Source organism: Bufo gargarizans, chromosome 5, assembly GCF_014858855.1.
Source record: "Bufo gargarizans isolate SCDJY-AF-19 chromosome 5, ASM1485885v1, whole genome shotgun sequence".
Classification (NCBI taxonomy): Eukaryota; Metazoa; Chordata; class Amphibia; order Anura; family Bufonidae; genus Bufo; species Bufo gargarizans.
In genome coordinates this window covers 231899993-231923288 of record NC_058084.1, presented here as the reverse complement: position 1 = coordinate 231923288, position 23296 = coordinate 231899993, and the positions used below count along the sequence as shown (strand labels likewise).

Below are 23296 nucleotides of genomic sequence, written 5' to 3'. Positions count from 1 at the left end.
AGCACCAAGGTCGTCTGTTTACTGAAGGAGCTCTAAGAGCAGCTGGAATGTGGATAGTTGGAGCTAAAAGATGTGTATGCAGATTCATATTTAAATGTGTTACCTGTCGGAAACTCCGTGGTATGTCACAGGCACCGAAGATGGCAAACCTCCCGTATGACCGAATAAGTATGGATCCACCCTTCACCAATGTTGGCCTAGACGTGTTTGGACCTTGGCCTGTGGTTGTCCGGCAAACCAGGGGAGGCCGTGTGCACGGGAAACGTTGGGCGATTATGTTCACCTGTCTGTCCATCAGAGCTGTCCATATTGAAGTAATTGAATCTATGGATACTTCCTGTTTCATTAATGCTTTCCGACGTTTCATTGCCATTAGAGGACCTGTCAAACACATTCGTTCTGACCGAGGCACAAACTTTGTCGGAGCAGCGAGAGAACTACAACTCTCTTCCAACTTGGATGTTAACAACATAGAAAGATACCTCAGTGAACGAGGATGTACTTGGACCTTCAACCCACCACACTCTTCTCACATGGGAGGTGCTTGTGAGAGGATGATAGGCATCGCACGGAGAATCCTCGACTCAATCTTCTTACAAGAAGGATCTTCAAAGCTGACTCATGAAAGCCTGACTACCTTCATGGCAGAAGTATCGACTATCATAAATGCCAGACCGCTAACCCCGATTTCTAGCGATCCTGATGACCCAACAGTTCTCACACCCGCCACACTGCTTACCCAAAAGACTGAACAAATTTGTGCTCCACCTGGAGAATTCAATTCCAAAGATCTTTACGAAAAAGCAATACATTCCCACTCTGCAACCGAGGAGAAAGTGGCAAACCAGCAAGCCTAACCTCCAGACTGGCGATGTAGTCCTAATGAAAGACTGCCAGTCACGGAGAAACGAGTGGCCGTTAGGTCTTGTGACTAAGACATTCCCAAGTAAGGACGGAATTATACGCAAAGTAGAATTGAAAATACGGAGACAGGGAGAGACCAAATTGTTCCTCAGACCAGTAGGAGAACTCGTTCTACTATTTGCACCAAAAGAATACAATAGTGACGTCAACCCAGATTCAGTTCCAGTTGTTTCTGTCTCTTTATCAGTTGACATGGCATTTAACTGTGTTGTAATTCATTTGCATTACATTGTGTGGTAACAGCACCATCTATTGATGAGTTTAGGTATTTCACCCAGCCTGTTTTTCTCCTGGTTCTTGCTAGTCTTGTGCTGGTACAGCAAGCAGCCACCATCTTATGTCTCAGCAACCATGCACTCTCACTGGTTTTCCTGCCACATCATCTGTTATTCAGCCTGTTTTTGAGCATAGTCGGTAAGAGCACTATCTATGTGTCATTTACTGCATTTTATTATGTTTATTGTATCTGATAGCTCACTATCATTGTATTATCTCATATACTGAATGTATAGCAGATTATCCTGTGTTTTATGCCATATACCATGGTATTTATGTTCTAAATACTACTGTTTTATTCTGTAGTTTCACCTTTCCTGTCAGTCTACGAGCAATAAAGAGAACCTTAAAGCGGAACAGTCTCTTTTCTCTCAGAGGACAAAAAGGTTTAGCTACATGTCAGATTACACACCGTGCTAACGTGTATGAGGACAGTATAAGGAACATAGAACAAAAAAATAACTCGGATAACCCCTTTAAGTGGGGAAAATTGGCTTCTACCTCCGTTTTTTTTTTTTTGCCTTCCTCTGGATCAACTTGCAGGATAAAAGGTCGAACTGGATGGACAAATGTCTTTTTTCGGTCTTATATACTATGTTACTATGTTGCTACCCGTAAAGATTATCAAAATTAGGGTTATTCACTTTAGAAAAAAGCTGACTGAGGGGAGATCTAATAACTCTGTATAACTGTAATCAGGGGTCAGTACAGAGATTTCTCCCATCATCTATTTATCCCCAGGACTGTGACTGTGATATCCTGTGCGCCTCTAGGAAACGTTTGTACACAAACATAGAAAAGGATTATTTACGTTAAGAGCAGTGAGACAATGGAACTCTCTGCCTGAGGAGGTGGTTATGGTGACTTCACTAAAAGAGGGGCCTGGATATATTTCTGGAGTTTAATAATATTACAGGCTATAGCTACTAGAGATGGGCCGTTGATGCAGAGAGTTATTCTGATTGCCTGATTGGAATCGGGAAGGAATTTTTTCCCCTTAAGTGGGGAAAATTGGCTTCTACCTCAGAGGGGATTTTTTTGCCTTCCTCTGAATCAACTTGCAGGATAACAGGCCAACTGGATGGACAGATGTCTTTTTTCAGCCTTACAAGCTATGTTTCTATGTTACTATCTTCACTGATCCCTCAGGCATTTATTGCAAACCCTGTCCCAAATAATGCTTTCTTTACTTCAAACAGGTATGCAGATACATATATTTAGGAAATCTATGTAGGAAAACCCAAATGGGGGAATAAATGGGACATTTAACATTTAAGAACATTTTGAGGACTGTTTAACACACAAAAAACCCACTATGTTACAATGTTCTGGTTTTGTTACTGTGGCTCCCATCCCAACTCTTTATGATCCCAGTGCAAACGCCACACGTGACTCATTCCAGCCAAACCATGGCATCTGTGGTAAGGGTCCAAAGCAGAATGGAACTGCTGGAACCAGGACACTTCCAAAAGAGAATTGCTTTTTTTTCTTCTGTTTATAGTGCTTTTAATCACTATTAGAAACATAGAATGTGTCGGCAGATAAGAACCATTTGGCCCATCTAGTCTGCCCAATAGCATTCAGCTACATTGTAAATTTTCTTGAATGTTGGACACCCCCTTAAAATCAAAATAGAATCATTTGCAGCATACAACATGTCACTCAGGGCAGCACTTGTAGCCACTCTCTTAGCAGAGCAGGGGGGGAGGGGCAGAGATGGTTTTTATTGCATGTAAACAAAGGGCCAGAAAAAAACCAGGGAAATATATATATATATAATTTTATTTTTTTCCATAAAACTTGCCTAGCTTAGTTATATATTGCTGCCCATCAGATTTTCAGTGCTATATATTTTTTTTTCATAACTGACGACCCCTTTAAGGGGAAAAAAATTCCTTCCCAACTCCATTCAGGCAATGAGATAACTCCCTGGATCAATAACCTATCTGTAGTAACTATAGTCTGTAATATAATTACACTCCAGAAATACATCCAGACCCCTCTTGAACTCTTTTAGTCAACTCACCATCACCATGTAGGTAGAAAGTTCCATAGTCTCACTGCTCTTACCTTAAAGAATCTTCTTCTATGTTTGTGTACAAACCTTCTTTCCTCCAGACACAGAGGGTGTCCCCTTGTCACAGTCCTGGGGATAAACAGATGATGGTGGAGATCTCTGTACTCACCCCTGATATATTTATTCATAGTTATTAAATCTCCCCTCAGTCATCTTTTTTCTAAAGTGAATAACCCTAATTTTGATAATCTTTCAGGGTACTGTAGTTCCCTTATTCCAGTTATTACTTTAGTTGCCCTCCTCTGAACCTTCTCCAGCTCTGCTATGTCTGCCTTGCTCACAGGAGCCCAGAACTGTACACAGTGCTCCATGTGTGGTCTGACTAGTGATTTGTAAAATTGTAGAACTATGTTCTCATTACGGTCATCTATTCCCGTTTTGATGCAACCCATTATCTTATTGGCCTTGGCAGCAGCTGTGTGACACTGTTTTTTGCAGCTTAGTTTGCGTTACCCAAACGTACTTTTAAAATATGCAAATTACCTTGCTACCAGCAAGTAGGGCGGCTACTTGCTGGTAGCAGCCACATCCTCCTATCCTAAAGACGCCCCCTCCGCATGTTGATTGATAGGGCCAGTGAATGGGATAGTCCTCTGGCTAGCCCTGTCTGCTATCAAGATCTCGCGCCTGCGCCGTAATGGTATTCAGTCGGCGCAGGCGCACTGAGAGGCGGACGCTCGATCGGCCGCTTCATCCTCAATGCGCCTGCGCCGATGACGTCATCGGCGCAGGCGCATTGAGGATGGAGCGCCCGAGCGAGTGTCCGCCTCTCAATGTGACTGCGCCGACTGAACCGAAATGATTAATTATATTATGTATGCATAAATCGCAGTATAGGGGTTATAAGTTAACAAAAAAAAGACAGTTTAGTGGGGTGACAGAAGCCCTTTAACTGTGCAAGCCTTTTACAAGATCATTAATAAATATATTGAAGAGGATAGGGCCCAATACTGACCCATGAGGTACTCCACTAGTGACAGTGACCCAATCTAAGTGTACTGTTAATAACCACCCTCTGTTTTCTATTACTGAGCCAGTTACTTACCCACATGCAGACTTTTTCTCTCAGTCCAGGTATTCTAATTTTATATACTAACCTTTTATGCGGTACAGTGTCAAATGCTTTGGAGAAGTCTAGATATACGACATCCATTGATTTGCCGCTGTCAAACCTAGAACTTACCTCCTCATAGAAGCTGATTAAATTAGTTTGACATGACCGATCACTCATAAAGCCATGCTGATATGGCGTTATTTGCTTATTTTCATCGAGGCACTCCAAGATAGAATCTCTTAGAAAACCTTCAAACTGTTTCCGGGCTCTGGTTTTGGACCCTTTTTGAATATTGACACCATATTTGATATGCGCCAATCCTGTGGAACACTCCCTGCCAGTATAGAGTCCTTAAATATCAGAAATAAGGGTGTGGCTATGACGTTACTTAATTCTCTTAGGATACGGGAGTGTATGCCATCTGGTCCTGTCGATTTGTCTATTTTAATATTTTTAAGATGGTGCTGTACTTCTTCCTGGGTCAGACAGGGCACTTTTAATAGGGAAATTACTTTTACATTTTGCATTTCATCTGACAGTTTATTTTCCACAGTGGAGAAAAAATTGTTAAATAGCTTTGCTTTCTCCTCATTACTCTCTGCAACTCCCCCCCTCATTACTCTGTAGAGGGCCGACACCAGATTTATACTTTTTGCCATTTATATCATTGAAGAACATTTTAGAGTTAGTTTTGCTCTCTTTGGCAATTAATCTCTCGGTCTTTAGTTTCGCTGCTTTTATTTGTTTTTTACATCTTCTATTTTTTTTACTTAGATTTTTCAGTGCTTCCTAGCTACCCTCCTGTTTTAGTGATTTAATTACTTTCCCATAAGGTAAGTACCTCTCACAATTAGATTTTAGGATGATTTTAAAAATATACCATTTTATGGCTGTATTTTTATTTTTGAGGACTTTGCCCCAGTTATTTAGGCCTATGTTCTTTCTTAGTTGGCTAAATTTAGCTTTTTTTAAAGTTTGGTATTTTTGTTCCTCCCTGAAGAAGCACTCTTTTGAATGAGAATTGGAAGGTTATTACTTTATGGTCACTATTTCCCAGGTGTCCCCGAACCTGCACATTTGTTCTGTCAGGTCTATTGGTTAATACAAAGTCCAGCATGGCTGTACCTTTAGTCGGGTCCTGAACCACTTTGCGAAATGTAATTGTCTTTGGTTATTGCCAAGAACCTGTTTCCTTTATGAGATATATAAGTTTTAGTTTCCAAGTTTATATCTTAGTAGTTGAAGTCCCCTATAATAGCGACCTCATTATGATCTGCAGCCTCGTCTATCTCGTTTAGTAGAAGATTTTATGTGGTATATTAGTATTTTATTATTTAGGAAAAAGACTGGGCACACCTCCAGATATTGGGCCACTGATTTTAATGGTTAAAAATAGTTAAAAGTAACAATATTCGGACAGACACTAGTATATTCGGGCAAATAGTGATATAAAAAACCTTATAAACATCAACAATATATATGGCAGATAATATTGTATAAAACCCTATATAAACTACTAATAAAATGCTTAAATAATTAAAAATCCTAAGAATACATTTGGAACCAAAGCGTTAATGGTGGTTTATAAGATGGAGCTCGACAGCAGTCATATGGATAGCGCAATAGTGGAGAATGGCAGTCAGTGGTAATGGGAGAGTTCCTTAGGAGCTGCCGTGCACTTGAACATCTGATAGTTACACTCCGTGTCTCACAGGCAGCTTGGTACTGCCTGTATAGCGCACGCAGTGAAGTTAAGTCAGTGCAAGGGGAAGTTAAACATATGGCGGCGTCCCACTGTATGTATACTTCAACAATGTTTCACTGCCTGGTTACTTGATAGCACATTATGGGTATAACGACCTCGAAGCCGGAACGGTCTTAACCGCTTGGTGCGGCTCCAGCCGTCCTACGAAAATCGGATGGACTTGTGTTCTCTTTCCTCCAGAATCTCTTACCCTAGCGTAGATTTATACACGTGGGTCCGCCGGTTTGGCTTCGGATCCAGTTTGGTAATGTCTTCTACGCGGGTTTTCAGTGGACCATGAGTAGCAGTCTTTTTATCCTTTTGAGTAGTGCACTACTTCTTTAGTTGATGGGGGGTCTGACCAGACGCGTTTCGGGGCTAGAATATCCCCTTCTTCAGTGTATTTCTACCCACAGTGACTCCACATGTTCATGTCCCTCACTTATATCTTTTCGAATTGTGAGATTTAGACAGGACTTTACAATAAAGCAGACCCATCCCCCTCTCCATTTTTTTTTTTCCTAAACAGACTGTAACCCTGTACATTAACTGCCCAGTCATAGCTATCATGCAGCCATGTCTCGGTTATTCCCACTATGTCATCCTCCTCCTCACACTAATTCCAGTTCACCATTATAGTCAATGGGGCCAGAGCGGACCTCCGGGAGCATGCATGCACTAGATGCAGCACGGATCAGCCTGCTGGAAATGGCTGATGCTAGTGTAAAAGTAGCCTTAGTCAGGCCTCTGGCATTAGTATACATATAATTAAGAGGTTTGTGTTCATTTTTTACCCTAAACCTTTCCTTCTGAACTGTTCTTGTCCCTCCTTCCATTCATCCCCCGGTCCTGCAGATCTGCACTATCTTCCCATCCTATAACGTAATTACCCTCCCCTCCAGTCCCTAGTTTAAAAACTCCTCCAAACTTCTAGCCATCTTCTCCCTCAACAGAGCTGCACCTTCCCCATTGAGGTGCAGCCCATCCCTACGATAGAGCCTGTTGCCGATATAGAAGTCGGCCCAGTTCACCCCACCTTCCTACACCAGTTCTTGAGCCACTTGTTAACCTCCCTAATCTCGCGCTGCCTTTCTTGTGTGGCTCGTGGTATAGGTAGTATTTCGGAAAACACTACCTTTTGAGATCCTTGCCCTAAGCTTGTGACCTAAATCCTTAAAATCATTTTTAAAGACGCTCCACCTACCTCTAACTTTGTCATTGGTTTTGATATGGACCAGGTCTGCTGGATCTTTTCCAACCCCTCCCTGTAATCTGTCAACCCAATCCGCGATGTGTCGAACTCGAGCGCCAGGAAGAGAAAACATTGTTCAACGATCCCGGTCTTTGTGACAGCTCGCCCTATCTGTACCCCTAATAATTGAGTCTCCCACAACCAGCACCTGTCTGGTCTGCCCTGCTCTCCTGGTCCTCTGCTTATTGGAGCAGACATTCCCCTGACTGGCAGAGGAAGGGTCTGGCTGCAGCAGTGCTCTCCCTGAACTGACATGCCCCTCATCTGCTAACCTTTCAAACTTGTTGGGGTGTGTCAGATCAAGGCTAAGCCTCCCTGGCACTCTTGCCTTTATCCCGCTTTCTAACTGTTATCCAGCTAGTTACCTCACTTTCCTGAGCTTCCTTGCTACCTCCCTCCCCCACATCTACCCCGTAAAGTGCTTACTCAGTGAGCAGCAAACGCTTTTCCAAATTGTCAACCCTTCTCGGTGTTGAACCTCGCCTGGTTATATACACGATGTGCGATTCCAAAAAGGGGAATTTGCTTACATTTTGAACATATATACGCACCCTCAAAAGGCTGTTCGAGGACTGCATACATTAGGCAGGATGTGCACTGGACTGCGCTGTAAATAATTGAGATTACGCAAGAAATGAGAAAAAATGCAATATGGTGCAATGATAAGAATCTAACTTACATATCACAATCACACGCTTAATACAAACACACACTTGAACTCAAACACGCGAACGCTCACAAACTCGCGTTATTTGTCTGCTTGTATAAGTGAAGCTCTCATCCAGACAGTTTTTTTTTTCCCTCTGAATTCAAAGATAATAGTAGTTTGGTAACCTCTGTTTAGTTTTATTTCACACAAGCCGGTGTTCAGTCCAGGAAACACTCAACGCGTGGTTTTTGCATTTCGCAAACTTGAAACTGCTCCTATAACCAGAACGTGTTTCCCAGATTGAGCATGCTGATACTTTGGGAAGTTTTTAAACGTTAGAAGAAAGTAAAAGTGGAAACATTTGACAGTATTCTATGTATTGTTTCTAGTTCAACTTGGAGAATGAAAAAGATCCTGTGGTTGTTGTAATTTCTACTACTGGAACTGGAGATCCTCCAGATGCTGCTTTAAAGTTTGTGAAGAAAATTCAAAACAAAGCGCTAACGGATGACTCTTTTGCACATCTGCGATATGGATTGCTAGGTAAGTGTCCCTCTCGATATCTTCTTGTTACTGTATAGTAAATTATAAAAACATATTTGCATTTAAAGCTATTTTACTGTCTTACTACTCATTTGTCTAACCATTGCTCTTTTGTCTGCAGACATTAAATGGGTTGTCTAAAAGTAAAAAAAAAAAAAAAAATTAATTTAATTGCAGCCATGATTTTTATCTGATTCACCTTTGTCAGTGTACATGCAAAAGAAGTTCTCACTCCAACCATCGGCTTGTCAGATAGCAGAGGTAGTGAACTCCACCGGGGCTCTGGCTTCAAGGAGGCCACATGTGGTCATAATCACACCTTAACCAGACAGCACGGAGGCCAAACTAATCCTGCAGGAAAACTCCCGGCAGGGGGTCTCAGCCCTTGCCCAGATCTATCATTTCACCCCAGACATCATGGAACTAGCGATTTATAAGGAATTTTGAACCACCCGTCCATCCCAGACAGAAGTCAAATATACATTTGCGGTCCTGTGGCCAAGATGGTCAGGCTCCTACTCTTGGTTTGTTAATAGAATGCCCAAGAGGGGAGATATACATATCTCCCGACAGAAACCAAAATACTGTACCATTGTAGCCAGAACCCAGGTGGATCTGTTGGTCCCAGACCATCTCCCTGGGACCTCCTGGTCTGGAGCTATAAGCCCTAATGGGTTTTGTGGGTTCTTGGCTGCCAGCCCAGAATGGGAGGAGGGGACCCTTCCCAGAGGTGGGGAGGGGAGCGGTGGTCTACAGGTCAAAAGCGCATGCAAGCCAGTGGGCGGGTCTTTTCTCTGAAGGAGGGTCAGATATTGCCATGTGTTTAGAGGGAGCTATAACCTGCTGACATCACTGCCCTCCATGTGAATACAGCTAAGAACTCATCACAACCAAAAGGACTCATCCATCTGGTAAACTGACTTTTGCTCTGTTTAATCCTGTTTGTACCATACCACCTGTATTTGTAACCTCAGACCACTGTATAAATCCTTGTGTGTATAGTGTATTGTCTAGTAAGCTCTTAAGGCGATTAAATATATAATTTAATCTTGTGCTGTCTGGTATCTTTATCAGGAATCCCCAAGTCTGTATTTCGGCCTAGTAATACGCTACAGCGGGTTGGTTTCTTACCATATATAATCCCGGGCTTATATCACACAAGCAACTGGTGGCAGTCTTTCTGGACTGAGAACGCACTGTTTCACTGGGGCAGTGAAAAAGCTCTCTCAGCTTATTGCCTCTCTCCTCCTGTCCACATGGGCACAATCTGTGAAAACGGTACCAAGACTGACCTTACCCGCTCCTCCAGGAGGGTGTAACGTCACGCCTTGGTAACCATACCGTATCTCATGAGCTCGACACAGTCTGCGCACGTGGGGTGGTATTCGTCACAAAAGGCAATGTTTAATAAAAACATTAATTGAATATGTGGTGCCCCCCCCTCTTAGTGGTCTTTGCTTACATGACCACTGGAGCCAATCAGTGGCTTCAGAGGGCACATGACATAACTGTGCTTGGTAACTTAATAGGTTTTGATGTTTTTGAAATGCAGCTTTTAAAACAATACTAAGCTGAATACGGTATTATAGGTGTCCACATTTAAATGCATTATTTTAATTTTACTTTAAACTTTGGTATTTACTTTCAGCACTTGGTGACTCTGAATACACCTACTTTTGTAATGGTGGAAAAATTGTTGACCGAAGACTTCAGGAGCTGGGTGCCACACATTTTTATGAAACTGGATATGCTGATGACTGTGTAGGGTAAGAAAAAAAAACTTACCACATCTTAGTATGAACTTGTGAGTGTGAGTGGCAATCTCTTGTACAGGCAATGCTCATTCCCAAAGCGACACCAGTTGCATGAAGAATTCCAGTAAGAGAGATGCAATACATATGCCTTTTATTCACTTCTTGAATGTACCTTGAGAAATGATAGAGGTCAAAGGAAAATCATCTCTCCAGCTCTGTGGTAAATGTCTGACAAATAGGAAGAGTGAAGGAAACAAGATGCGAGTTCACAGAAGGAGAAGTTACAACATAGATAACTTACCGAGACCAAATATAACAATGGCCACTAGATGGCAGTAAAGCACACTAAGTATAGTGGTTGGCAGATAAAACGCAATATAATTATGTTGTATTCAAGAGCCATAGCTGGGACAGCATACTCAGTCTGAAATCATTGGATTTCAGAATACGAACTGAAATTTTTCCTGAAGCCATAACGTTTTTATTTAACCGTTTACATAGCCGTATGACAGCTTGTTCTTGCGAGACAACTTATATATTTTTAATACCACCATTTTATATTGCATATGATGTAGTGGAAAGATAGAAAAAGTTCCAAATGGGAGGAATTGGATGAAAATGTAATTCTGCCACAGTATTTTGGGTTTTGTTTTTACAGTTTTCCCTGTACACTATGGCAGCTTCATTCTGCGGGTCAGTATGATTAGAGATGCCACAATTATAAAAAATTTATTTTCTTTTAAGTCTATGGAGCAGTGTTCAGTTTTGTGGAGTAATCTGTACTTTTTATTGATACCATTTTGAAGTGTTTGACTTTTTGGCAACCTTTTATCCCATTTTTTTGGGAGGTGAGCTGCCGCATTTTAATGTACTATTACATCATGGTGATCAGGCGGGCACCGGAGCGGTGCACGCCCGATCACTGCAGGGGCCCAGCAGTCCCTAATAGCTGGGCCCCTGCTTTATCTGCCGGCATTGCTGTTAAAGTCAATGCCAGCGTATTTACCCCTTCTATGCCGCGGTCAGCGTTGACCGCAGTATAGAATTGCATGGGGTGGATGAAGGAGCCCATGCTGTAGCATGGACCCGATGAGTGATGGGGCAGCCCAATGCCTTGCACGGCATCGGGACCTGCCTTCTATGGTGGCCGAGGAGATCCAGCCCCAGGTTGGGTCTCCTAGGCAACCTATTAGTGTATTACTCAGTGTAATACACTAATAGGCAATACATATGTATTATGATGCATTGCAGAGGGGATCAGACCCTCAAAAGTTGAAGTCCCAGAGTGGAACAGAAATAAAGTTTAACCCCCCCCCCCCCCCCAAAAAAAATAAGTTTTAAGTAAAAAAAAAAAGATGAAAAAGGCCCCTTTCCCCTGATTTTATAATAAAAAATAGAAAAAAAAAGGAAATAACACACATTAGGTATCACCGTGTCTATAACGACCAACTCTATAAAGATATCACATGACCTAACCCCTCAGCTGAACACCGTAAAAAAAATAAAAAAATAAAAACCTGTTCCAAAAAAAGCCATTTTTGGCACCTTACATCACAAAAGGTGATCAAAGCGTATGTCCCACAAAATGGTACCAATAAAACCGTACAAAAAATGATCCCCTACATGAGAAAATCGCAAAAAAAAACAAAAAAAAACTATAGCTCTCAGAACATGGACACATAAAAAAAAAAAGATACATATTCGGTATCGCCACGTCCGTTAAAACCAGCTCTATAAAAATATCAGCTGAACATCGTAAAAAAAAATTATAATTAAAAAAACTTTTTTTGTCACCTTACATCACAATAATTGCAACACCAAGCGATCAAAAAGGCATATGCCCCCCAAAATGGTACCAATAAAACAGTCTCCTCGTGTCGCAAAAATGACAAAAGAAAGCATATAAAACACTAAAACAGGAAGGTAGCACGGAAGCACTGAAAAACTATAAGGAAAAAAATAGAACATGTAAAAAACAAATAAAAGCGGCCAAACTAGAGACCGAGAGATTAATTGCCAAAGAGAGTAAAACTAACCCTAAAATGTTCTTCAATTATATAAATGTTAAAAAGTATAAATCTGAAGGTGTCGGCCCGTTAAAGAGTAATGAGGGGGGAGTCGCAGAGAGCGACGAGGAGAAAGCAAAGCTGTTAAATATTTTTTTCTCTACTGTATTCACTGAGGAAAATAAACTGTCAGATGACATGCCGAATGTTGAAATAAATTCCCCATTAAAAGTGTCCTGTCTGACCCAGGAAGAAGTGCAACAGCGACTTAAAAAGATTAAAATAGACAAATCGCCAGGACCAGATGGCATACACCCCCGTATCCTAAGGGAATTAAGTAATGTCATAGCCAGACCCTTATTTCTGATATTTGCAGATTCTATGTTGACAGGGAATGTCCCAAAGGATTGACGCATGGCAAATGTGGTGGCAATATTCAAAAAGGGTCCAAAAACAGAGCCTGGAAACTATAGGCCGGTAAGTTTAACATCTGTTGTAGGTAAACTGTTTGAAGGTTTTCTGAGAGATGCTATGTTAGAGCATCTTAACGGAAATAAGCAAATAATACCATATCAGCATGGCTTTGTGAGGGATTGATCAAGTCAAACAAATTTAATCAGTTTCTATGAGGAGGTAAGTTCTAGACTTGACAGCGGCGAATCAATGGATGTCGTGTATCTGGACTTCTCCAAAGCATTTGACACTGTACCACATAAAAGGTTAGTATATAAAATGAGAATGCTCGGACTGGAAGAAAACGTCTGTAAGTGGGTAAGTAACTGGCTCAATGATAGAAAACAGAGGGTGGTTATTAATGGTACATACTCAGATTGGGTCACTGTCACTAGTGGAGTACCTCAGGGGTCAGTATTGGGCCCTATTCTCTTCAATATATTTATTAATGATCTTGTAGAAGGCTTGCATAGTAAAATATCAATTTTCGCAGATGACACTAAACTGTGTAAAGTAATTAACACTGATGAGGATAGTATACTACTACAGAGCGATCTGGATAGATTGGAGGCTTGGGCAGATAAGTGGCAGATGAGGTTTGACACTGACAAATGTAAAGTTATGCACATGGGAAGGAATCATGCAAGTCACCCGTACTTATTAAATGGTAAAACACTCGGTAACACTGACATGGAAAAAGATCTAGGAATTTTAATAAACAGCAAGCTAAGCTGCAAAAACCAGTGTCAGGCAGCTGCTGCCAAGGCCAATAAGATAATGGGTTGCATCAAAAGGGGCATAGATGCCCGTGATGAGAACATAGTCCTACCACTTTACAAATCATTAGTCAGACCACACATGGAGTACTGTGTACAGTTCTGGGCTCCAGTGAACAAAGCAGACATAGCAGAGCTGGAGAGGGTCCAGAGGAGGGCAACTAAAGTAATAACTGGAATGGGGCAACTACAGTACCCTGAAAGATTATCAAAATTAGGGTTATTCACTTTAGAAAAAAGACGACTGAGAGGAGATCTAATTAATATGTATAAATATATCAGGGGTCAGTACAGAGATCTATCCCATCATCTATTCATTCCCAGGACGGTGACTGTGACGAGGGGACATCCTCTGCGTCTGGAGGAAAGAAGGTTTGTACACAAACATAGAAGAGGATTCTTTACGGTAAGAGCAGCGAGACTATGGAACTCTCTGCCTGAGGAGGTGGTGATGGTGGGTACATTAAAGGAATTCAAGAGGGGCCTGGATGTATTTCTGGAGCGTAATAATATTACAGGCTATAGCTACTAGAGAGAGATCGTTGATCCAGGGATTTATTCTTATTGCCTGATTGGAGTCGGGAAGGAATTTTTATTCCCCTAAAGTGAGGAAAATTGGCTTCTACCTCACAGGGGTTTTTTGCCTTCCTCTGGATCAACTTGCAGGATGACAGGCCGAACTGGATGGACAAATGTCTTTTTTCGGCCTTATGTACTATGTTACTATGACTCTCAGACAATGGAGACACTAAAATATGCTATTGTGTTAAAGTAAAAAAAATAGACATATTAGGTATTGCCGCGTCTGTAATTACCTTCTCTATAAAAAAATACATTTTGTCACCTAACATCACATAAAGTACAACACCAAGCGATCAAAAAAGGCATATTCCCCTTCAAAATAGGACCATTTAAACCATCGCCTCATCCCACAAAAAAATTAGACCCTACCTAAGACAATCTGTCAAAATATAAAAAAGCTATGGCTCTCAGACTATGGAGACACTAAAACTATTATTGTGCAAAAATTAAATAAGAAAACGCATACATATTAGGTATTGCCACGTCTGTACTGATCTGCTTCATAAAAATGTCATATGACCTAACCCCTCAGGTGAACGCTGTAAAAATAAATAAATACTGTTCCAAAGCAACCAATTGTTTGGTCACTTTGCCCCATAAAGTAACATAGTAACATAGTACATAAGGCCAAAAAAAAGACATTTGTCCATCCAGTTCGGCCTGTCATCCTGCAAGTTGATCCAGAGGAAGGCAAAAAAAACTTCAACAACCCCTCTCTAGTAGCTATATCCTGTAATATTATTACACTCCAGAAATACATCCAGGCCCCTCTTGAATTCCTTTATTGTACTCACCTTCACCACCTGCTCAGGCAGAGAGTTCCATAGTCTCGCTGCTCTTACCGTAAAGAATCCTCTTCTATGTTTGTGTACAAACCTTCTTTCCTCTAGATGCAGAGGATGTCCCCTCGTCACAGTCCTGGGGATAAACAGATGATGGGATAGATCTCTGTACTGACCCCTGATATATGTATACATAGTAATTAGATCTCCCCTCAGTCGTCTTTTTTCTAAAGTGAATAACCCTAATTTTGATAATCTTTCGGGGTACTGTAGTTGCACCATTCCAGTTATTACTTTAGTTGCCTTTCTCTGGACCCTCTCCAGCTCTGCTATGTCTGCCTTGTTCACTGGAGTCCAGAACTGTACACAGTACTCCATGTATGGTCTGACTAATGATTTGTAAAGTGGTAGGACTATGTTCTCATCACTGGCATCTATGCCCCTTTTGATGCAACCCATTATCTTATTGGCCTTGGCAGCAGCTGCCTGACACTGTTTTTTGCAGCTTAGTTTGCTGTTTATTAAAATTCCTAGGTCCTTTTCCATGTCAGTGTTACCGAGTGTTTTACCATTTAGTATGTATGGGTGACTTTCATTATTCCTTCCCATGTGCATAACTTTACATTTGTCAGTGTTAAACCTCATCTGCCACTTATCTGCCCAAGCCTGCAATCTATCCAGATCCCTCTGTAGTAGTATACTGTCCTCTTCAGTGTTAATTACTTTACACAGTTTAGTGTCATCTGCGAAAATTGATATTTTACTATGCAAGCCTTCTACAAGATCATTAATAAATATATTGAAGAGAATAGGGCCCAATACTGACCCCTGAGGTACTCCACTAGTGACAGTGACCCAATCTGAGTGTACCGTTAATAACCACCCTCTGTTTTCTATTACTGAGCCAGTTACTTACCCACTTACAGACGTTTTCTCCCAGTCCGAGCATTCTCATTTTATATACTAACCTTTTATGCGGGACAGTGTCAAACGCTTTGGAGAAGTCCAGATACACGACATCCATTGATTCGCAGCTGTCAAGTCTAGAACTTACCTCCTCAGTGTAATAATGAATGATAAAAAAATCATATGTACCCAAAAATTGTATCAATAAAAACGTCAACTGTTCCTGCAAAAACAAGCCTCTGCACAAGACGATCGGCAGAGATTTTTTTTTATCAGGCGTTCAGAAAATGGAAACACAAAAAAATGTTTTTTTCAAAAATGCTTTATTATGTAAAACTGAAACAGAAGGTAGACATATTTGATATCAGATGACTTTTGCAAAAAATAAAAATGATGCCAAAACAGACATTTTTTAGTTATCTTGTCTCACAAAAATCTTAATATAGAGCAATTAAAAATCATATGTACACCAAAATAGTACCAATAGAACTGGCACCTTATCCCCTAGTTTCCAAAATGTGGTCCCTTTTTGGTACTTTCTAATGTAAGGGTGCATCAGGGGGACTTCAAATGGGAAATAGCATCTAAAAACCAGTCCAGCAAAATCTGCCTTCCAAAAACTATATGTTGCTCCTTTTCTTCTGCGCCCTGTTGTGTGCCCTTACATCAGTTTTTGACCACATGTGGGTTGTTCCTGTAAACCGCAGAATCGGGGTAATAAATATTGTTTTGTTTGGCTGTTAACCCTCGATGTGTTAAAGAAAAAAAAAAAGGGAAATCTGCCAAAAAAAATGAAATTTAGAAATTTCATCTCCATTCTCCTTTAATTCTTGTGGAACACCTAAAGGGTTAACAAAGTTTGTAAAAAGTTTGTAAAGCAGTTTTGAGCAATTTGAGGGGTGTAGTTTCTACAATGGGGTAATTTATGGGGGGTTTCCACTATGTAAGCCCCACAAAGTGACTCCACTTAAAAAGTGGGTTTTAAAAATTTTAAGAATTGCTTCTAAACGTCCTTATACAAATAAAACTGCATTTACAAAATGATGCCAACATAAAGTAGACATATGGGGAATGTTAACCCTTTTATGACCAAGGGTCATTGATTCCCCAGTGTCCAGGTAAAAATTTACAAATCTGACATGCGTCACTTTATGTGGTAATAACTTTGGAACACTTTTGCTTATTCAAGCCATTCTGAGATTTTTTTCTCGTGACACATTGTACTTCATGATAGTCATAAATTTGAGTCAATATATTTCACCTTTATTTATGAAAAAATCCCAAATTTACCCAAAATTTTAATAAAATTCTCAATTTTCCACATTTCAATTTTTCTGCTTCTAAAACAGAAAGTGATACCTAATAACATATTTATTACTTAACATTCCCCATATGTCTTTTTGTTGGCATCATTTTGGAAATGTCATTTTTATTTTTTAGGACGTTAGAAGGCTTAGAAGTTTAGAAGCAATTCTTAAACTTTTAAAGAAAATTTCCAAAACCCACTTTTTAAGGACCAGTTCAGGTCTGAAGTCACTTTGTGGTGCCTACATAGTTGATACCCCCATAAATGACCCCATTGTAGAAACTCCACCCCTCAAGTTACTCAAAACTGATTTTTACAAACTTTGTTAACCCTTTAGGTGTTCCACAAGAATGAAAGGAAAATGGAGATGAAATTTCTAAATTTCACATTTTTTTTCAGATTTTCCATTTTATTACATTTTTTTTCTTTAACACATTGACGGTTAACAGCCAAACAATACTCAATATTTATTACCCTGATTCCGCGGGTTTACAGAAACACCATACATGTGGTCATAAACTGATGTAAGGGTGCACGGCAGGGTGCAGAAGAAAAGGAAAGCCATACGGTTTTTGGAAGGCAGATTTTGCTGGACTGGTTTTAGATGCCATGTCCCATTTAAAACCCCCCCTGATGCACCCATACAGTAGAAACTCCCAAAAGTGACCCTATTTTGGAAACTAGGGGATAAGGTGCCAGTTTTATTGGTACTATTTTGGGGTACATATGATTTTTAATTGCTCTATATTACCTTTTTTTGTGAGGCAAGGTAACTGAAAATGGCTGTTTTGGCACCATATTTTTAGGTTTTTTTTCTACAAGATTCATCTGACAGGGTAGATCATGTACGCAGGTTGTTCCGGATGTAATGATATCAAGTATGTCTACTTTCTTTGTTTCAGTTTTACATAATAAAGCATTTTTGAAAAAGAAATTGTTTTTATGTGTCCATTTTCTGAACGCCATATGTTTTTTATTTTTCTGCTGATCAAGACGATCAGAGGCTCGTTTTTTACAGAAAGTGTTGAGGTTTCGATTGGTACCATTTTTGGGTACATAGGATTTTTTGATCATTCATTATTACACTTTATGGGGCAAGGTGACCCAAAAAATTGGCAGTTTTGGAACAGTTTTTATTTATTTATTTTTACAGCGTTCATCTGAGGAGTTAAGTCATGTGACAGTTTTATAGAGCAGATCATTACGGACGTGGCAATACCTAATATGTATACTTTTTCTTATTTATTCAAGTTCTCCACAATGATAGCATTTCTGAAACCCCAAAAATGATGTTTTAGTGTCTCCATAGTCTGAGAGCCATATCTTTATTTTTTATTTTTTGGGCGATTGTCTTAAATAGGGTATCATTTTTTGCGGGATGAGGTGACGGTTTGATTGGTACTATTTTTGGGGTCATAAGCCTTTTTGATCGCTTGCTGTTGCACTTTTTGTGATGTAAGGTGACAAAAATGGCTTTTTTGGCAGTTTTTTTTTGTTTTTTACGGTGTTCACCTGAAGGGTCAGGTCATGTGATATTTCTATCGAGCAGGTTATTACGGATTTGGCAATACCTAATATGTATACTTTTTTTTAAATTTTATTTCACTTTAACACAATAATATTTTTTTTATTTCAAATATGCTATGCTTTAGTGTAGAACTATAGTTTTTTTTAGTTTTTTTGAGATTTTCTTATGTAGGGTCTTATTTTTTGCGGGAGGAGGTGACGGTTTTATTGGTACCATTTTGTTTGATATACACCTTTTTGATCGCTTGGTGTTGCACTTTTTGTGATGTAAGGTGACAAAAATGGCTCTTTTTTTACAGTTTTTATTAAAAAAAAATGTATGGTGTTTATCGGACGGAGTATATCATGTGATATATTTATAGAGACGGTTGTTACGGACGCGGTTACACCTAATATGTGTATTTTTTTATTTTGTTTTAATTTTTTATAAGAAAAGGCAATTTATTTTTTAAATTGACATTTTTATTTTTTTACTTTTATTATTTTCACTTGATTTTTTTTATCAAGTTCCTCTTGGATCTTGAAGATCCAGTGGGGCTGATGGCTATACTATACTTTGCAATGCTCTTGCATTGCAAAGTATAATACTATCAGATGTCCTGTAGGTGGCAACAGCGGACGCTTTTGCAAAGCGTCCAGTTGCCATGGCAACCATTGGGCGCTGCCATCACAGCGCCGCAGCCCCTATGGTTGAAAGAGGGAGCCTCCTCCCTCTATTAACCCCATGGATGCCGCAACCGCAGTATCTAAGGGGTTACAGCAGAGTGTCAGCATAGACGCCGCCATCAAACACAGCAGGGGGACCACACTGCTTTGAGGGCAGGGGGCAGCGCTGGGAAGGAGGAGGGGGAAGGTACGGCCAACACTTGGCCGGCACAAACGGGGCAGGATGAATGTATGGAGCGGGGAGGGGGTGGACCGCATCAGGGGCAGGTTACATGAATATGGATGGTTACCCTGCCTTCTCAGGGACAGGAAACAACTGTGAGATAAACCAATAAAGGGCCCTCCTCCTTCTTACCTCTTCCAGTTGTTTTGTGTCCCTCTGAAGGCAGGATTGTGGATCAGCATGGAGCTGGAGCACAGGGCCTTAGGTTTGTTAACCCGGTTAGTCCGGAGGGCCACTGTAGGAGGAGGGGTCACATAGCAAGGAGGATCGCTCCTCCCTCCCTCTCAGTGTAAGTCCAGTGTATGCCGGCAACCCTGGGTATCTTTTTTTGCGTTCCTAGCATAGTAGCGTTGAGGCTCCGTCAAGGGGCGTTCCTTCGGCCAGGGAATTCTCCTGTATGCGCAGGCTTATGGTGACGTCATGACGCAGACGTCTGCGTGGATCGAGCTGATGTCATCTCCTCTTTAACTCCACTTCCTGATTTGCGCGAACACCGTTTCCTACATGTTCTCCTTCCTATTGTGGACACAGAGCAATTCCTACTGTCAGCATGTCTCTGCAGGGGGAAAGTGATACCACCCGCAAATCCACTGATGCCTCCAGGCCCTCCAGCCCTGATAATTGTTATGTGATATATATATATATATATATATATCACTAAGTCCTCCTTTCTGTGCACAGGAGTGATTCTTCCTCTTGGGTGACTGTTCTCTATTGGGGATATTTTTACTAAGCCTTCGTGATGCTTGTGTCTCTTAGGGTAGAGAAAGCATTAAAGGGGAACCGTCCCAAAAGTAAAAGTGTGCAATATGTAAAAAAGGTCTCTCTGCCTCTTCCAAAAAATCGCTGTGCCCAAGGTGTTCAAATCGGTTAGTCTCATAAGAAACTCCTTCCCTGGTAGAAAGCTTAAGAACCATGATCAAATAAGAAGTCGGAGCGGCGGTTGATGCTAAACTTTCGGCCATCCCTCCCAGAGCTTCCACTTAAAATACTCCTCTCCTGGAACAGGCTTCTGACTTTGACGAGGGGGAGATTGCTTCTGATGCAAGCTCTACTGTCTCAGAAAATGCTCCTGGCCATCCGTCTGTTCCATTGAGGAGACTGAATCTCTTAAAAACTATCAGGGCTACGATAAATTTGGAAGAACCCAGAGAACCTCTGTCAGTCCAGAACCAAATGTTTGTGGGACTTGCGGACAGGAAGAAACATTCATTTTTTCCTGTTCACAATAACATTAAGACTCTTATACTTAATGAGTGGAAGGATCCTGAGAAGAGACAATCAGCATCCAAAATGTTTAAAAGGAAATATCTGTTCGTGGAAGAGGATTCTGTATCTTGGGACAGACTTCCTAAGGTGGATGCGCTCGTAGCGAGGATTTCCAAAAAGTCCTCTCTGTTTGAAGACCTAGGGCTGCTCTATGGATAAAAAATGCGAGTCCCTCCTTAAAAAGACCTGGGAGTCATCTACAGCCATGTTAAGACCAGGAATATCATCTACATACACAGTTAGGACTCTGTCTTAATGGCTGGGGTAGCTGGAAGAGCACCTTGAGTCAGGCACTCCCAGGGAGGATATTCTAGCCTCTATTCCCATGCTTAAAGAGGCCTCTAACTTCCTCGCAGATGCCTCTGCGGATATTGTAAAGCTATTGGCAAAAACGTCAGCTTTATCCAATGCCTCCTGAAGAGCAATCTGGTTGAGGTCATTGTCAGGAGACACTGCGACAGGGTGTTCGGCACTGCATTAGATGACATCCTGGAAAAAGCTTCTGACAGAAAAAAGTGCTTTCCTACAGAGTCAAAATTCTTTCACCAAAGATGATCCTTTCGCCCCCAAAGACATACTAGATTTGACCCGAAGAAAAAAGAAGTTAGTACTTCCTGGCAGTCATTTAAAGGGAAAAATAAAGGCTTCTTGTTTAACCTTGACAAATCCTCACGCCCTTCCTCCCAATGATGCAAGAAGTTTGTCGAGGGGGAGAATAAAGCACTTATATTCAGCCTGGGAAAAAATTCAGGCCTCCACTTGGGTGCTCTCGACCATCAGGGAGGGTTACCATTTGGAATTCCTGCAGATCCCTCCAGACAAATATCTGGAAAATTCAAAACTACAGGGAGAAGATCAGGAAGCGATGGACCAACAAATCACCCTGCTTTTACAGAAAAGAGCCAAAATACGAGTCCCGTTGGAAGAACAAGAGAAGAGGTTTTGCTCCTCAATATTCCTAGTTAGGAAACCAAACGGTTCCTTCAGAGCAATAATAAATCTGAAAAACCTGAACAGATACATGATATACAAGAGATTCTAGATGGAATCGGTCAGGTCTGTAGTCAATCTTCTACTAAAAGTCTAGTTTATGATCACAATAGACCTCTCAGATGCCTATTATCACGTAGCAATTCACAGAGATTATCGTAAATATTTGAGAATGGCAGTGTGGTTCCAGGGAAGTTGACATCACTTCCGATTTTAGGTTCTGATGTTCGGCACCAAGAATCTTCACGAAAATTATGGTGGAAGTAACGAAATTCTTTCATCTGGCAGGAATTTTACTGATGCCTTACCTGGATGACTTCCTAATTGCTGCAACATCAGAGAGTCACCTACAAACACATCTTCAGACAGTATCAGACACTCTTTCAGATCTAGTCTGGATAAGAAATGTAGAGAAGTCTTGCCTTCTTCCCACACAAGAAATAATATTGCTGGGAGTACTATTAGACTCCCGACGTATGTCTTCCTTTCTTCTAGAACACAAACAAGATGTCACGATACTCGTGAAATGCTGATGGAACCTAATGGCAGGGACAAGGCCTGTACACAGGACGCACCAGAGTCTTGAATAGGAGGTTGCAGGACTGAAGCATGAAGCAGAGCCAAGCAGGCGGAGCCATTACCGGTAGAAATGGTGCTGAACCGAAGGATGCAGCAGAGCCAGACAGGCAGAGCCGTTACCAGTAGCAATGGTTCAGGCCCGAAGGATTCAGCAGAGCCAGGCAACCAGAGCAGTTACCGTTAGCAACGGTGCAGGACTGAAGTATGCAGCAGAGCCAGGCAGGCAGAGACGTTACTGGTAGCAATGGTGCAGGACCGAAGGATGCAGTAGAGCCGAGGTCAGACGAGCAATGGGTCAGGGCAGGCGGCACAGGAAAATAGTCAAGCAATCCGGGTCGGCAACAGGAGGTAGCAGGATGTCACAGAGTAGCAGGGTAAACTGCAAGGAGATGGAACAAACCATAGAGCTAGTTCCAAGCAATAGGACTGCACAAGCAGAAGCTAAAACACAATACTCAAGCAATTAGTAACAAGCTTGAGAGGTTTAAATGTGAAACGGAAAGTAAGATGGCACCCTGCTGAAACACAGTCCACCATATTAACTGAGGGAGAACTTGAGGGCAAGACAATATGAACAAAAAATTCCCCAAAATTCTGAAATTTCAACAGTTGAAAATATGCTCAATCAGGGAAATAATGACTACCACTATTCCATCGGTGAAGTGGTCTCAGACCCACTCGAGGGTCCTTCAGTCATTTCTGTTGAAAGCATGGGACAGGAAGTAAACCAAAAGTAAAAATTCCTACAGAGGTGAAGATCTTTGTTATGGTGGACAAAGCAGAAAAATCTATTCCGGGGAGTGAATTAGCATCAGACAAATCAGGTGGTGATTACAACCGATGCTAGCAGGCGGGGTTGGGGAGCACACATAGAGGATATCATGAAACAGGGCCGATGGGAGACAAATCTGGAACAAACATCTTCCAATATGCGGGAACTGAGTGCAGTCTGGCAGGC

At 41.2% G+C, this 23296-nt stretch overlaps 1 protein-coding gene across 3 annotated transcripts in view; it reads left to right on the top strand.

Moving 5' to 3' along the window:
• Positions 1-23296, top strand: part of MTRR (5-methyltetrahydrofolate-homocysteine methyltransferase reductase) — an 877206-nt gene that overhangs the window by 180230 nt on the left and 673680 nt on the right. For all 3 annotated transcript variants that reach the window (XM_044292703.1, XM_044292705.1, XM_044292704.1), the window contains 2 exons: positions 8366-8519; positions 10168-10285. In XM_044292703.1, coding sequence (XP_044148638.1) covers positions 8366-8519; positions 10168-10285 — 272 coding nt within the window. The remainder of the gene's footprint in view (positions 1-8365; positions 8520-10167; positions 10286-23296) is intronic.